Raw genomic sequence first — 15,795 nt, forward strand, 5'->3', positions numbered from 1 at the left:
ACCAATGCAGGTGCGTTCTGGCTGACAATATCACATGTTTTATGTTGTGATGTTTACTTGTTTAAACAGTATCTATAATTTGTATGTATTAGCATTTTCCCATGCTACTATAATATTCCAGACACAATGTAATAAAATGTATAATTTCTTCATCGGTGTGTCTTGGTAATGTTCCATCGGTAAGATTTAAGTAGCGCACTAACACAATAACATTTATGGAAAAGGAAACTGTTGTTCGGTAGTTTAGAGTGCTTGATTAAAATAAACCATTCATATTTTTTGAGGCCACAGCATTACAGTGAGGTGTGTTTGTGTCTATGCCTCCATGGAGACTATTTTATGGGTCTGCTCCTACTGCTGGTTGCAGATGGTGTAGGGGCTCTGGAACATACACACATGCACACATGCACTCACACATGCATACACACACCCACACACTCACACATATGCACAGCAAGACCCACATCTCAACACTACACTATCGCATACACCACTCAGTAACACAGCAAGTGCCACATCTCCATAATACGAATCCCATACACACAGCAGGGCCCAGATCTAAGCACCATATGCACATCCAGCGCTCTGTGAGCTACTGCTAGACTGGTTGTTAAGTGAACAATGAGTCAGGAGTTTGGAAACGGGAAGCTGACCAGTAAACATCATACACTCTTAGAAAAAAAGGTTCTATCTAGAACCTTAAAGGGTTCAAGAACTCTTTTTGGTTGCAGGTAGAACCCATTTGGTTCCAAGTAGAACCCTTTTAGGTTCAACATGGAACCCAAAATGGTTCTACCTGGAACCAAAAGCAGGTTCTCCTATGGGGATAGCCGAAGAGTGTATGAGTCAAATTCACTAAATCAAACAGGTAAAACATTTCACTAAGCTCCTGTATCCGCCCTGATCTAAAGGCTGTATGTGTGTGGTGTGCGCTGCATACATACCACAACATTTCTGGGTGATTGGTGTTAACATCCCTCTATATACTGTATTGGGAGTTGTATTTTACATGATGTGCATGATTGCCATGATTATTCTGGTTGCCAAAAATAGAAATACATATGATTCACAATACAATATAGCCACCACCCTGTTCCATTGTCAGGGTAATTCTGAATCACAAAAATACCCATGATGACATCACACAATCAAACCAGGCAATAAGGTAGAATGTTGGAATTTATAATGTTTGGTTGATAAGAGCCAGCGTTTATTTAAAGCGTCTGCTAAATGGTCATTATTGGCCTACCAAACTTGCTAACAGCCAGTAATGGCTGGTACTCAGTGCTCTATTGTCCCTCCATCAGGTCCTAATGGCTTGGTACTCAGGGCTCTATTGTCCCTCTGATTACTCTGTCATCAATGCAAATGCATTAGGAAATCACATCAAACACTTCATGAGAAACCTGGCATTCTGAGTTTGAGCGGAATAGGATCACCTGTTGTGCAACGAGAGCCAGCTCCTCATAGCTGATTGATGCATAGAATTAAAGAAGTGTTCCTATAAGCCCATGTTGCACAACATTTCTATAGGCTATGCTATTCAATTTAGTGAAAAAACAACGTTTTTATGGCCTCTATTATAAAGAGGAGGATGGCATCCGCTTTCTGTAGGCTTACAATTTTTATTTCTCAACTTTCCTAATATTAAGCACATTGCTTTGCTTTTCAACTAGAGTAGCCTACCTGCTGGCGTGAAAATGAACTGTGGGAAACACGTCCTCCATTCGAGACTCATACGGATAACATGTATTTTTCCCCTGTTCCGACAGGTGCATGATAATGGTCCATTCTAAATCAAAACAAATTTCACACATACAGTACCAGTCAAAAGTATGGACACAACTACTCATTCCAGGGATTTTCTTTATTTTTACTATTTTCTACATTGTAGTGTTACACTTTTTTGGTTACTACATGATTCCAAATGTGTTATTTCATAGTTTTGATTTCTACACTATTATTCTACAATGTAGAAAATAGTAAAAAATAAAGAAAAACCCTTGAATGAGTACTGTATATGATTTAGTATATGCAAAGACAAGATTACAATGAGAATAGTCGGGTGAGACTATTATCACTTGTGAATGATGCCCAGCTTGTGTAAGGCAAAAAAACAGCGCATGCATTTTTTTTGCAACTTTTTCTAGTCATAGTCACATGCATCATGTAGCCTAGTCCATAGGCCTACATGTTTTTATACGTTTGTATCACAACTAAAGTGGCCAATAACTCTAAGCGTAGCCTATAGGCCCAAGACCCCTGGAACAGGGTTGGAGAGCCCATATCCTGCAGAGCCTAGTGAAGCATGTGTTCTTATAAGCCCAGTCATTGTGCAATTGCATGTGAAAAGAGAGTTTTGACTTGCCACTATTTAAAAGAGGATCTCAGATTTCTGATGCTGCTATATTTATTGCTCAATTCTTAAAATTAAGTACATTAATCTGCCTTACAACCGGTGTAGAATACCAGGCATATTAAAAATGTGACGCACTTAACCTCCATTTGTTATTCGAGTACAGGCTACAGATGACGGGGCGGCAGGTACCCTAGTGGTTAGAGCGTTGGGCCAGTAACCGAAAGGTTGCTAGATCAAATCCCCAAGCTGACAAGGTAAAATTCTGTTGCTCTGCCCCTGAACAAGGCAGTTAACCCACTGTTCCTAGGCCGTCATTGTAAATAACTGACTTGCCTAGTTAAATAAAAATGTACAGACTTTTTTTGAGGGCCATTCTTAATCAAATATAATTCCACATATATATTATTAGTTAAATTGAGAATAGTCTCATGGGTGAGAACATTATCAAGTGCTTGTCAAATTGTGAATGAGAGACTGATGAAGTGTGTGTGAATGAGAGACTGATGAAGTGTGTCCAGGCTGCGCAAGAAACAGAGCAGAGTGCTTCCCTTTCATGCAACTTTTTTCAAATCATCATTAGAGATGCATCATGCAGCCTTAGCCTATATGTTTGGATTTCTAAAACATTCTAACGTTTGTATCCCAATTAAAGTTGCATAAATAACTCTAAGTTAAGTATATAGGAGGACCTGTTTCTTTGTTAACCACTCAGCACAGATAGACGCATTTGCCAAATCCCTCAGAAATCGTTTGGGAAAAATATCCTTTATATTTTATTCAGTTACAGTAGATGTTCCAAAGGACCACATCAGTGGCTTGTAACCTATGCGTGGAAGCTGGAGATGCTAAACATGTTTATGCTAATAAAAGGTAAATTACCGTGAGACTGGCAGATATTTGCATGCCAATCAACGGCTGACAAAATGTCACGACCGCCACAGCCCTATGTGCAGCGAAGAAAGACCTAGAAAAGTTGCAGCTGGCTCACTCCTGCGTTGTCTTGGCTGTGTGCTTAGGGTTGTTGTCCTGTTGGAAGGTGAACCTTGGCCCCAGTCTGAGGTCCTGAGCGCTCTGGAGCAGGTTTTCATCAAGGATCTCTCTGTACTTTGCTCTGTTCATCTTTCCCTCGATCCTGACCAGTCTCCCAGTCCCTGCCACTGAAAAACATCCCCACAGCATGATGCTGCCACCACCATGCTTCACCATAGGGATGGTGCCAGGTTTCCTCCAGACGTGACACTTGGCATTCAGGCCAAAGAGTTGAATCTTGGTTTCATCAGACCAGAGAATCTTGTTTCTCATGGGCTGAGATGTCACGTCCTGACCAGTATAAGGGTTAATTGTTATGATAGTTTGGTCAGGACGTGGCAGAGGGTATTTGTTTTATGTGGTTCGGGGTGGTGTTTTTGTAGAAGGGCGTTTGATTTATTATTTCCCGGGTTTTGGTTTATGTTCTAGGTTTATGTATTTCTATGTTTAGTCTAGTGAGTGTATTTCTATGTTAGGTTAACCTGTTATGGCTAGGGGGCAGTATTTTCACGGCCGGATAAACAACGTACCCGATTTAATCTGATTATTACTCCTGCCCAGAAACTAGAATATGCATATAATTATTAGATTTGGATAGAAAACACTCCAAAGTTTCTAAAACTGTTTGAATGGTGTCTGTGAGTATAACAGAACTCATTTGGCAGGCCAAAACCTGAGAAGATTCTGTACAGGAAGTACCCTTTCTGACCATTTCTTTGCCTTCTTGATTATCTCTATCCAAAACAGGGGATCTCTGCTGTTACGTGACACTTCCTACGGCTCCCATGGGCTCTCAGAAGGCGGCAAAAAGCTGAATCATGGCTTTGCAGGCCCTGGCTGAAAAACATTAGCGCGTTTGGATAGTGGCCGGTCAGAGTACTATAATGGGGGTTTGGGACTCTCAATTGGAGGCAGGTGCTTCCTCGTTGCCTCTGATTGAGAGTCCTATATATGGGTAATTGTTTGGTGTAGGTTTTGTGGGAGATTGTTTCTTGTCTAGCGTGTGTGAGCCTGAGAAGACTGTTCGTTGATCGTGAGTTCGTTTTGTTATTTTGGTGTTCATTTTGAGTCTAATAAAAGTTAAAGATGAGCAACCACATACCTGCTGCATGTTGGTCCTCCTTTCCCGACGACAACCGTGACAGAATCTCCCACCACAAAAGGACCAAGCAGCAGAGGAAGGAGCAACAGATGGATTGTAACCTGTTAGGGCTAGGGGGCAGCATTGACACGGCTGGATAAAAAACATACCCGATTTAATCTGGTTACCACTCCTACTCAGTAACTAGAATATGCATATACTTATTACATATGGATAGAAAACACCCTAAATTTTCTAAAACTGTTTGAATGGTGTCTGTGAGTATAACAGAACTCAAATGGCAGGTCAAAACCTGAGAGATTCCTTTACAGGAAGTGGCCTGTCTGACCATTTGTTGAACTTCTTTTCCATCTCTATCATTTACTAAGGATCTCTGCTCTAACGTGACACTTCCCACGTCGTCCATAGGCGCTCAGAGCCCGGGAAAAAACAGAATGTCGTCATTCCAGCCCCAGGCTGAAACACATTATCGCCTTTCTCAAGTGGCCCATCAAGAGACACTAGCTTATGCGCGTGACCCCGACCGCCCCCGCCTTTGGGATTTTTTCCTCTGTTTGCCGAAAAGGAGATTCCCTGTCGGAATATTATCGCTTTTCTACGAGAAAAATGTCGTAAAAATTGATTTTAAACAGCGATTGACATGCTTCGAAGTACGGTAATGGAATACTTAGAATTTTATTGTCACGAATTGCGCCAAGCGCGTGACACTTCTTTACTATTTCGGATAGTGTCTGGAACGCACGAACAAAACGCCGCTATTCGGATATAACGATGGATTATTTTGGACCAAACCAACATTTGTTATTGAAGTAGCTGTCCTGGGTGTGTATTCTGACGAAGACAACAAAAGGTAATGAAATTTTTATAATAGTAAATATGATTATGGTGAGTGCTAAACTTGCCGGGTGTCTAAATAGCGAGCCCGTGATGCCTGGGCTATGTACTTAGAATATTGCAAAATGTGCTTTCACCAAAAAGCTATTTTAAAATCGGACATATCGAGTGCATAGAGGAGGTCTGTATCTATAATTCTTAAAATAATTGTTATGCTTTTTGTGAACGTTTATCGTGAGTAATTTAGTAAAATGTTAGCGAATTCCCCGGAAGTTTGCGGGGGGTATGCTAGTTCTGAACGTCACATGCTAATGTAAAAAGCTGGTTTTTGATATAAATATGAACTTGATTGAACAAAACATGCATGTATTGTATAACATAATGTCCTAGGGTTGTCATCTGATGAAGATCATCAAAGGTGAGTGCTGCATTTAGCTGTCTTCTGGGTTTTGGTGACATTATATGCTGGCTTGAAAAATGGGTGTCTGATTATTTCTGGCTTGGTACTCTGCTGACATAATCTAATGTTTTGCTTTCGTTGTAAAGCCTTTTTGAAATCGGACAGTGTGGTTAGATTAACGAGAGTCTTATCTTTAAATGGCTGTAAAATAGTCATATGTTTGAGAAATTGAAGTAATAGGATTTTTAAGGTTTTGAAAATCGCGCCACAGGATAGCCGTGGCTGTTACGTAGGTGGGACGAATTCGTCCCGCCTAGCCTAGAGAGGGTAAGGAGCAGTGGGAATTTGAGTTGGACCAACGAGAAATATGGACATGGGAACAGATTATGGCCGGAGAGGGCCCATGGAGAAAATGGGGTAAGGACCGGGAACGTTACCGAGGAACACGACTGGCGTTGAAGCACGAGAGGCACCCCCAATAAAAAATGTTGGGGGGGCACACAGGTAGTTTGGCTGGGCCAAGGGTGAGCCATAAGCCAGCTACCCGTGTTTATATGGAGGAACGTATGGAGTGGAGGGCGCCGTGTTTTTCTGAAGTGCGCACAATCTCGCCCATACGCACGCACAGTCCGGTGCGAGTTATTCCAGCCCCTCGCGGATGCCGTGCTAGAGTGGGCATCCAGCCTGGTAGGAGGATGCCTGCGCAGCGCGTCTGGTCGCCGGTACGCCTCCTAGGACCAGGCCACCCTACTCCCGCTCTACGCACGGCAACCATCAGGCCCCTGCACAGCCCAGTTCGCCCTGTACTAGCACCCCGCTCGTACAGGGCTACTAGTTCCATCCAGTCAGGACAGGTTGTGCAGGAGGTAAGATCAAGACTGCCTGTGCACCTCCATAGCCCTGGGTTTCCAGTTCCTGTCTCTCGTGCGGACCCGGAAGTGCGTCAGCCCAGTCCGACTCGTCCTGTTCCCGCTCCCCGCACTAGCCTGGAGGTGCGTGTTCCCAGTCTGGCACGTCCAGTATCAGCACCACGCACCAGGCTTCAAGTGCGTCAGCCCAGTCCGACTCGTCCTGTTCCTGCTCCCTGCACTAGCCTGGAGGTGCGTGTTCCCAGGCTGATAACCCCAGTACCAGCACCACGCACCAGGCTTCCAGTGCGTCAGCTCAGTCAGGAGTCGCCAGAGCTGCCCGTCAGTCAGGAGTCGCCAGAGCTGCCCGTCAGTCAGGAGTCGCCAGAGCTGCCCGTCAGTCAGGAGTCGCCAGAGCTGCCCGTCAGTCAGGAGTCGCCAGAGCTGCCCGTCAGTCAGGAGTCGCCAGAGCTGCCCGTCAGTCAGGAGCCGCCAGAGCTGCCCGTCAGTCAGGAGCCGCCAGAGCTGCCCGTCAGTCAGGAGCCGCCAGAGCTGCCCGTCAGGCAGGAGCTGCCAGAGTGGCCCGTCTGCCCGGAGATGCCAGAGTGGCCCGTCTGCCCGGAGATGCCAGAGTGGCCCATCTGCCCGGAGATGCCAGAGTGGCCCGTCTGCCCGGATCAGCCAGAGTGGCCCGTCTGCCAGGATCAGCCAGAGTGGTCCGTCTGCCAGGATCAGCCAGAGTGGCCCGTCTGCCCGGATCAGCCAGTGGCCCGTCTGCCCGGATCAGCCAGAGTGGCCCGTAGGCCAGGATCAGCCAGAGTGGCCCGTCTGCCCGGAGATGCCAGAGTGGCCCGTCTGCCCGGATCAGTCAGAGTGGCCTGTCTGCCCAGAGTCTGCCGATGACCCGAAACCAAGGGAGTCTAGCAGCAACCCTGAACTGAGTAAGCCTGACAATTCAGAACTTAAAGTGATTAACTGTTTAATTAATGAGTCTGCCTACAGGGTGGTGTTTTTGTAGAAGGGCGTTTGATTTATTATTTCCGGGTTTTGGTTTATGTTCTAGGTTTATGTATTTCTATGTTTAGTCTAGTGAGTGTATTTCTATGTTAGGTTAATGGGGGTTTGGGACTCTCAATTGGAGGCAGGTGCTTCCTCGTTGCCTCTGATTGAGAGTCCTATATATGGGTAATTGTTTGGTGTAGGTTTTGTGGGAGATTGTTTCTTGTCTAGCGTGTGTGAGCCTGAGAAGACTGTTCGTTGATCGTGAGTTCGTTTTGTTATTTTGGTGTTCATTTTGAGTCTAATAAAAGTTAAAGATGAGCAACCACATACCTGCTGCATGTTGGTCCTCCTTTCCCGACGACAACCGTGACATGAGAGTCCTTTAGGTGTCTCCAAGCAGGCTGTCTTTTACTGAGGAGTGCCTTCCGTCTTGCCCCTCTACCATAAAGGCCTGATTGGTGGAGTGCTGCAGAGATGGTTGTCCTTCTGGATGGTTCTCCCATCTCCACAGAGGAACTCTAAAGCTATGTCAGAGTGACCATCAGGTTCTTGGTCACCTCCCTGATCAAGGCCCTTCTCCCCCGAATGCTCAGTTTGGCCGACCGGCCAGCTCCAGGAAGAGTTTTGGTGGTTCCAAACTTCTTCCATTTAAGAATGATGGAGTTCACTGTGTACTTGGGGACCTTCCATGCTGCAGAAATGTTTTGGTACTCCAGATCTGTGCCTCAACATAATACTGTCTCAGAGCTCTACGGACAATTCCTTCGACCTCATGACTTGGTTTTTGCTTTGACATGCTCTGTCAACTGTGGGACCTTATATAGACAGGTGTGTGCCTTTTCAAATCATGTCCAATCAATTGAATTTACCACAGGTGGACTCCAATCAAGTTCTAGAAGGGTGACATCTCAAGGATGATAAATGGAAACAGGATGCACCTGAGCTTAATTTAGGGGCTCATAGTAAATGGTCTGAATACTTATGTAATTAAGGTATTTGTAACGGTCATCGTATATAGTGGACCAAGGCGCAGCGGGTTGAACCACATAAAACAAACACACCCCTGCCACGTCCTGACCAAACTACAATAACAAATAACCCCTTTACTGGTCAGGACGTGACAGTACCCCCCCAAAGGTGCAGACCCCGGATGCACCTCACACAAAAAATAAACACAAAAATAATCCCCCCAAACTAAAGGGAGGGAAGGGAGGGTGGCTACCGTCACCGACGGTTCCAGTGCTACACCCCCCTCCCCAATCCGCCTACTGTGGAGGTGGGTCAGGCTCTGGCCTTAGTCCCCCACCTAACCTGTCCACCCCCGCTGAATACCTCGGGCTGAAGCGGGTCGCTGTAGACCTCGGGCTGAAGCGCTTCGCTGTAGACCTCGGGCAGAAGGGCGACTCTGGGAGCTCCGGACTGTAGTGCGACTCTGGGAGCTCCGGACTGTAGGGCGACTCTGGGAGCGCCGGACCTTGGTGCGACTCTGGGAGTGCCGGACTGTAGGGCGACTCTGGCTGCGCCGGACTGTAGGGTGACTCTGGGAGCGCCGGACTGTAGGGCGACTCTGGCTGCGCCAGACTGTAGGGCGACTCTGGCTGCACCGGACTGTAGGGCGACTCTGGCTGCGCCGGACTGTAGGGCGACTCTGGCTGCGCCTGACTGTAGGGCGACTCTGCCTGCGCCGGTTCCGGACTGTAGGGCGACTCTGGCTGCGCCAGTTCTGGACTGCAGGCCGTCTCTCTCATGTTCCGGACTGTAGGCGGTCTCACTCGGTCCCGGACTGTAGGCCGTCTCACTCGGTCCCGGATTGTAGGCCGTCTCACTCGGTCCCGGACTGTAGGCCGTCTCACTCGGTCCCGGACTGTAGGCCGTCTCACTCGGTCCCGGACTGTAGGCCGTCTCACTCGGTCCCGGACTGTAGGCCCTCTCACTCGGTTCCGGACTGTAGGCCGTCTCACTCGGTCCCGGACTGTAGGCCGTCTCCCTCGGTCCTGGACTGTAGGCCGTCTCACCCGGTTCCGGACTGTAGGCCGTCTCACTCGGTCCCGGACTGTAGGCCGTCTCACTCGGTTCCGGAATGTAGGCCGTCTCACTCGGTTCCGGACTGTAGGCCGTCTCACTCGGTCCCGGACTGTAGGCCGTCTCACTCGGTCCCGGACTGTGGGCCGTCTCTCTCGGTTCCGGACTGTGGGCCATCTCTAGACGGGGCACTGTCGCCGGACACTCTGGATGATATCATAAGGTGAATGCACCAATTTGTAAGTCGCTCTGGATAAGAGCGTCTGCTAAATGTCTTAAATGTAAATGTAAAATGGGGCACTGTCGCCGGACACTCTGGATGGGGCACTGTTGCCGGAAGCTCTGGATGAGGCACTATTGCCAGAAGCTCTGGACTGGGTACTGTCGTCGGAAGCTCTGGACGGGGACTGCGCACTGAAAGCCTGATGCGTGGGGCTGGTAGTGGAGGTACCAGACTGGATACACGCACCCCAAGGCTAGAGCCAGGAGCAGGAACAGGACGAGTTGGACACGGGGAGTTGGCTTGGGGCTTAACCCTGGCCCAGCCAAACTACCCGTGTGCCCCCCAATTTTTTTTTTATTGGGGCTGCCTCTCAGGCTCAAATGCCAACCGTGTACCAATATAACAGTCCCGGTCCACTACAGCCTTCCTCCATGGGCCCCCTCCGGCTAAACTCTCCTCCCAAGTCCACAACTCAAAATCACTCCTTTCACGCTCCTTACCCCGCTGCTTGGTCCGTTGGTGGTGGGAAGTTCTGTAACGGTCGTCGTATATAGTGGACCAAGGCGCAGCGGGTTGAGTGCTCATTTTAATGTTTATTAGAACACTGACAAAACAAAACAAGAAAACGAACGAACGAACGAACAGTAATGCAGGCTACACACACAGCAGTGCAAAAACAACGTCCCACAAAGGACAGGTGAAACAGGGTTACCTAAGTATGACTCCCAATCAGCAACAACGATGTACAGCTGTTCCTGATTGAGAGCCATACCAGGCCAACACAAAGAAATACACAACATAGACACAGCATAGAAATACAAAACATAGAACATAACCAAAAACCCCGGAATACTCTAAACAAACACCCCTCTACATAAACACATATCCCAACAAACCCCGAACCACATAAAACAAACACCCCCCTGCCACGTCCTGACCAAACTACAATAACAAATAACCCCTTTACTGGTCAGGACGTGACAGTATTTCTGTTTTTTTTGCAATAGATTCTAAAAACCTGTTTTCACTTTGTCATTATGGGGTATTGTGTGTAGATTGATGAGGGAAAAAATGAATTTAATACATTTTAGAATAAAACTGTAACATAACAAAATGTGGAAAAAGTCAATGGTTCTGAATGCTTTCCGAAGGCACTGTATAGTCTAGTGAGTGTCGTAGGGTCAGTGCAAGATAGAGACAGTGCAGATAGTTCAGGTACCATTAATTGACTATTTAGCAGTCTTATGGCTTGGGGGTCGAAGCTGTCTCGGATCCTGTTGGTCTGTGATCCGATACTCCTGTACCATTTGCTGGACAGTAGCAGAGTGAACAGTCTATGGCTTGGGTGGCTAGAGTTTTTGCCATCTTTTCGGGCCTTCCTCTGACACCGCCTGATATAGAGGTCCTGGATGGCAGGGAGCTCAGCCCCAGTGATATACTAGGTTGTCTGAACCACCCTCTGTAGTGTTTTGCGGTCAAGGGCGGTTTATTTGCCATACCAAGTGGTGATGTAGCCCGTCAAGATGCTCTCGATGGTGGAGCTGTAAAACTTTTTGGGGATCAGATGGCCCATGCCAAATCTTTTCAGCCTCCTGAGGGGGAAGAGGTGCTGCCGTGCCCTCTTCATGACTGTGTGGGTGTGGACCATGTTAAGTCCTTAGTGATGTGGAAGACAATGAACTTGACGTTTGTGACCTGCTCCACAACAGCCCCTCAATATGGACAGGGGTGTTCGCTCCCTTATTTCTCCTATAGTCCACTATCAGCTCCTTAATCTTACTGATGTTGAAGGAGAGGTTGTTATCATGGCACCACGCTGCTAAGTCTCTGACCTCCTCCCTGCAGCCTGTCTCATCACCATTTCTGAGCAGGTCTACCACCGTCGTGTCGTCAGTAAACTTGATGATAGTGTTGGAGTCATGCGTGGCTTGCAGTTTGGGTGAACAGGGAGTACAGCAGGGGAATAAACACACCCGTGAGGGGCCCCCATGTTGAGGGTCAGCGTGGCGGAGGTGTTGTTGCCTATCCTCACCAGCTGGGACCGGCGCGTCAGGAAGTCCAGGATTCAGTTGCAGAGGGAGGGGTTCAGTCCCAGGAACCCGAGCTTGGTGGTGAGCTTGGAGGGGACTATGGTGTTGAACGCTGAGCTGTAGTCTATGAGCAGCATTCTCACATTGTTATTTCCCCTCTTGTCCAGGTGAGAGAGGGCAGTGTGACGTGCAATTGAGATTGTGGATATGTTGGGGCAGTATGCAAATTGGTGTGGGTCTTAGGGTGTCTGGGATGATGGTGTTGATGTGTGTCATGACCAGCCTTTCAAAGCACTTCATAATTACAGATGTGAGTGCTACAGGGCGATAGTCATTTAGGCAGGTTACTGTGGAGCTCTTGGGAACAGGGACAATGGTGGCCAGCTTGAAACATGTTAGGATCACAGACTGACACAAGGAGATTGAAAATGTCTGTGAAGACACTTGCCAGCTTGTCTTTCCATGCTTTGAGTACGCGCCTTGGTATTCCGTCTGGCCTGGCGGCCTTGTGATTGTTAACCTGTTTAAAGGTTTTGCTCACATCGGCCACGGAGAGCGAGATCACACAGTCATCTGGAAAGCAGAGGCTTTCACGCAAGGCACAGTGTTATATTCCTCGAAGCAAGCATAAAAGGCATTTAGCTCGTTTGGGAGTTCTGCATCGTTAGGCAGCTCATGGCTGGGTTTCCCTTTGTAATCCATTATCTTCTGCAAGCCTTGTCACATACAACAAGTGTCGGAGCCAGTATAATAGGATTCCACCTTCCTCCTGTATTGGCCTTTGCATGCTTGATGCCTTGTCTGAGGTCGTAGCATTCTTTCTTGTATGCGTCCATGTCCTGTCCCTTGTGAGCGGTAGCTCTAGTCTTTAACCCAGCTTGGATATGGCCTGAAATCCATGGTTTTTGGTTTGGACACGTTCCAAGCCAATATGGCGTGTGGATGATGAAAGCAACTGGAACCTCCTGACCTTTGACCTCTGTTTGATACATGTGTCACGTTATCATTAGCTGTGACCCTGCTGCCTTGGGATGGCATTGGTCCCCTCTGCTCTCAGACACTTCTATCTCTAGGGCCTCCAAGACAAAGGCTATTGGCTGTACAAAATCATTAAGCCTGAACTTTAGAGACACATCATCTTTCTTCCTGCAATGCAGTGGAACATAGTCAGAGCGTGCCCTAAAAATGTGTCTCCTTTAGTTTGGAAACGTATTACAGGTTCACAGTAGAAGGACACTGTTGACTACAGAGGGCTTCCTCACTGCAGGGCTTCGCATTGAAGTAAGTTTCAGAATTGAAGACCATATTCTGACTACTTTAAAATGGGACACCTTGATGATATTTAGGGACCTGGCTCAGACACGAGTACAAATTTCATAGCCCATCTCGATATTATCATCAGGTAGCTTGTCAAAAACTGCTTTAAAAATAAGCAGTTCAAAACAGATAATTTTCTTTCGATTCGCTACATAAAAGAAGCAGAAAAAGTACTTTGGCATAATGCATCAATAAGGTAATCATCAAAGAAAAAAAAAATCACCTTTTCCTCATTGACTTACCATTCTGTTGGGGAAGGTGCTGAAGTCCTTCACCATGATCTGTCTGAGCATATCAGGGTCAGCTACCACCACCACGGGCCTCCTGCCTAGATAGTATCTGGAGAGACATACAGGACATCATACAGGACAGCTTGAGAAGCCAGACACACGCGTGTGCATGCATACACACATGTGAGATGGGTATGTATCACATGTGAGATGAGCGTGTAGCACTTTCATTGTGTCATGGGTTGTGTTTGGAGAAAAATACTCTGACTTGTGCGTGGGTTAGACTCCTTGGTCCGTGTTTCAAGACGGGTCGGGTGGGTTGCCGACATTGCCGCTGACCCATGGCCGCTGACTTTGCGTGTGTATATGCATGCATACACACACAAAAATACACAGACACACAAAAATATACAGACACACACAAACACACACACAGCTGCGGGGCAAACATCAATAAATAACAGGATGCCAATCAAACGTTGTGATCATCACAGAGGATGTGAGGCCTGGGGAGGAATATACTCAAAGTCGCAGCGTAAAACACACCCACACACCTTAGACTTAGACATGTGACCTGTTGAGGAGTCTATACTGAAGAAGAGTCTCACAATGGAAGTTTAACACAACCCTCACTACCTGCCATGGGCTTGACAGAACACAGGGTTTAAATGAGTCAAGGATTTGTTTGTATTCTACAGTACCACTCTTTATTGTTCAAGTCTAGTCGTTACTCTCAGAATTGCTTCAGTTCACTGCAATGTTAGCCAGGAGACACTGACTAACCGGTCAGTCAGTCCTATCTCACCTTGTTTCTTCCCCACATCAGTGGAGGCTCCTCAGAGGAGGAAATGGAAGACCATCACCCTCAGTGAATTTCATAAAAATAAAAATAGTGAAACATCATTTTTTAAAATTCTTATTAGAAAATATATTCACACCACCAAATAATTGATTAAAACACACTGTTTTGCAATGAAACAGGATGCATCTGAATGAAACAGGATGCATCTGAGCTCAATTTTGAGTCTCAGAGCAAATGCCTCAATACTTAGCAATCTTAAAAAAAAAAAAAAGTATACATTTGCAAACCTGTTTTCACTTTGTCATTATGGGGTATTGTGTGTAGATTGATGATGAAAACATTTAATTTAATACATTTTAGAATAAGGCTGTAATGTAACAAAATATGGAAAAAGTGAACGGGTCTGAATACTTTCCGAATGCACTGTATATAGGAGATATAGGACTTATAGGACTTATAGGAGATTCTTCACAAGGCTGAGAGGAGGGATAATGCCTGGTGTTATAAAGCTGAGGTTAAAAGGAAAGGAGAAGATCCTCTCTCACAGCAGCTCCATCTTGTTAAGTCTCGTCTCTGGGTGACACTAAAAGAGGGTAATCCAGAGAAGATGTTGCCCTAGTCTTGTCCCCAGTCCAAAGGCTAATGTAACTACACATTTACCAGTGCACCCCTTCATCCAGTGTAGCAGGGTTTAAATAATACGGGGTAAAGGTCTGGCAGTATCAGAAGGGAGATTCTGACACCCTTTTAAAACAGTCGGTCATTAACACTCCATGTGTCTGTTTATGAGTGCACCTGTCACGCTGGACAGGTAATGGTTTTGTTGTCTGGCCCAGAGGAGCTCCATTCCGTAACCTGCATGGGTAACATAATCACCACAGTGGCCTGGCTACTCAGACCAACTAGTCGTAAGCAGGCTTCTCTGTGTGTTAGTGTGTTTTGTCATATCTAAATATGAAGACTAATTTTATCAAATCAATTCTCTATGTGTAATTATTATTATGTGATTAAACTAATCATGTAAACTTAAATTAACTAGGAAGTCGGGGCACCACGGGAAAATGTTTATAAATCCCTAGTAGGCTAAACCGGTTTGACGGCTTGGTAGACCATGGAAAGGGGTGGGGACCGAAAGAGCGGGAAATACAAAATGGATTCACTACACACAGTTGATAATTATATTAATTGAAATGCTTATCCTTTGCATGTGAACGGCCGCTCATTCGAAAATAATTGCAATGTATATATTTACACCCGTATGTTGTTGTTGTCTCTGTTGGAATCACCGGTCTGTCTGCTGGAGAGTAATTTCATCAGAGAGTCTCTGGTTAACTATCCCAGAAGTCACAATGTCTTTCGTAGTTGTCGCTTTCTCAGCAGCTCTGGATAGTGTCTGTTGTAATGGATATGTCAGGCGTACAGATGGTCGTTGCAAAGAATAGATTCTTCCGCGGTTGTAGGCATTCTCATACTAGACTTACGTAATTTCCAGCTGCAGACTAGTCTAGGATTTACTATTATTCTGTAGTGATCGATAGTCTCAGAGTTGAACCATTTCCAGCCTATTTTATGACCGTCATAAAACAGCCGACTTCCC

At 46.4% G+C, this 15,795-nt stretch overlaps 1 protein-coding gene across 3 annotated transcripts in view; it reads right to left on the minus strand.

Annotated features, from left to right (window-relative positions):
• The window catches only part of LOC106561393 (thromboxane-A synthase), a 131,779-nt gene that overhangs the window by 64,271 nt on the left and 51,713 nt on the right, over window positions 1–15,795 (minus strand). For all 3 annotated transcript variants that reach the window (XM_014125329.3, XM_014125330.3, XM_082957318.1), the window contains one exon: window positions 13,409–13,505. In XM_014125329.3, the coding sequence (XP_013980804.2) occupies window positions 13,409–13,505 (97 nt within the window). The remainder of the gene's footprint in view (window positions 1–13,408; window positions 13,506–15,795) is intronic.

The sequence above is a fragment of the Salmo salar genome, chromosome 10 (assembly GCF_965601325.2).
Source record: "Salmo salar chromosome 10, fSalSal1, whole genome shotgun sequence".
Taxonomy (NCBI): domain Eukaryota; kingdom Metazoa; phylum Chordata; class Actinopteri; order Salmoniformes; family Salmonidae; genus Salmo; species Salmo salar.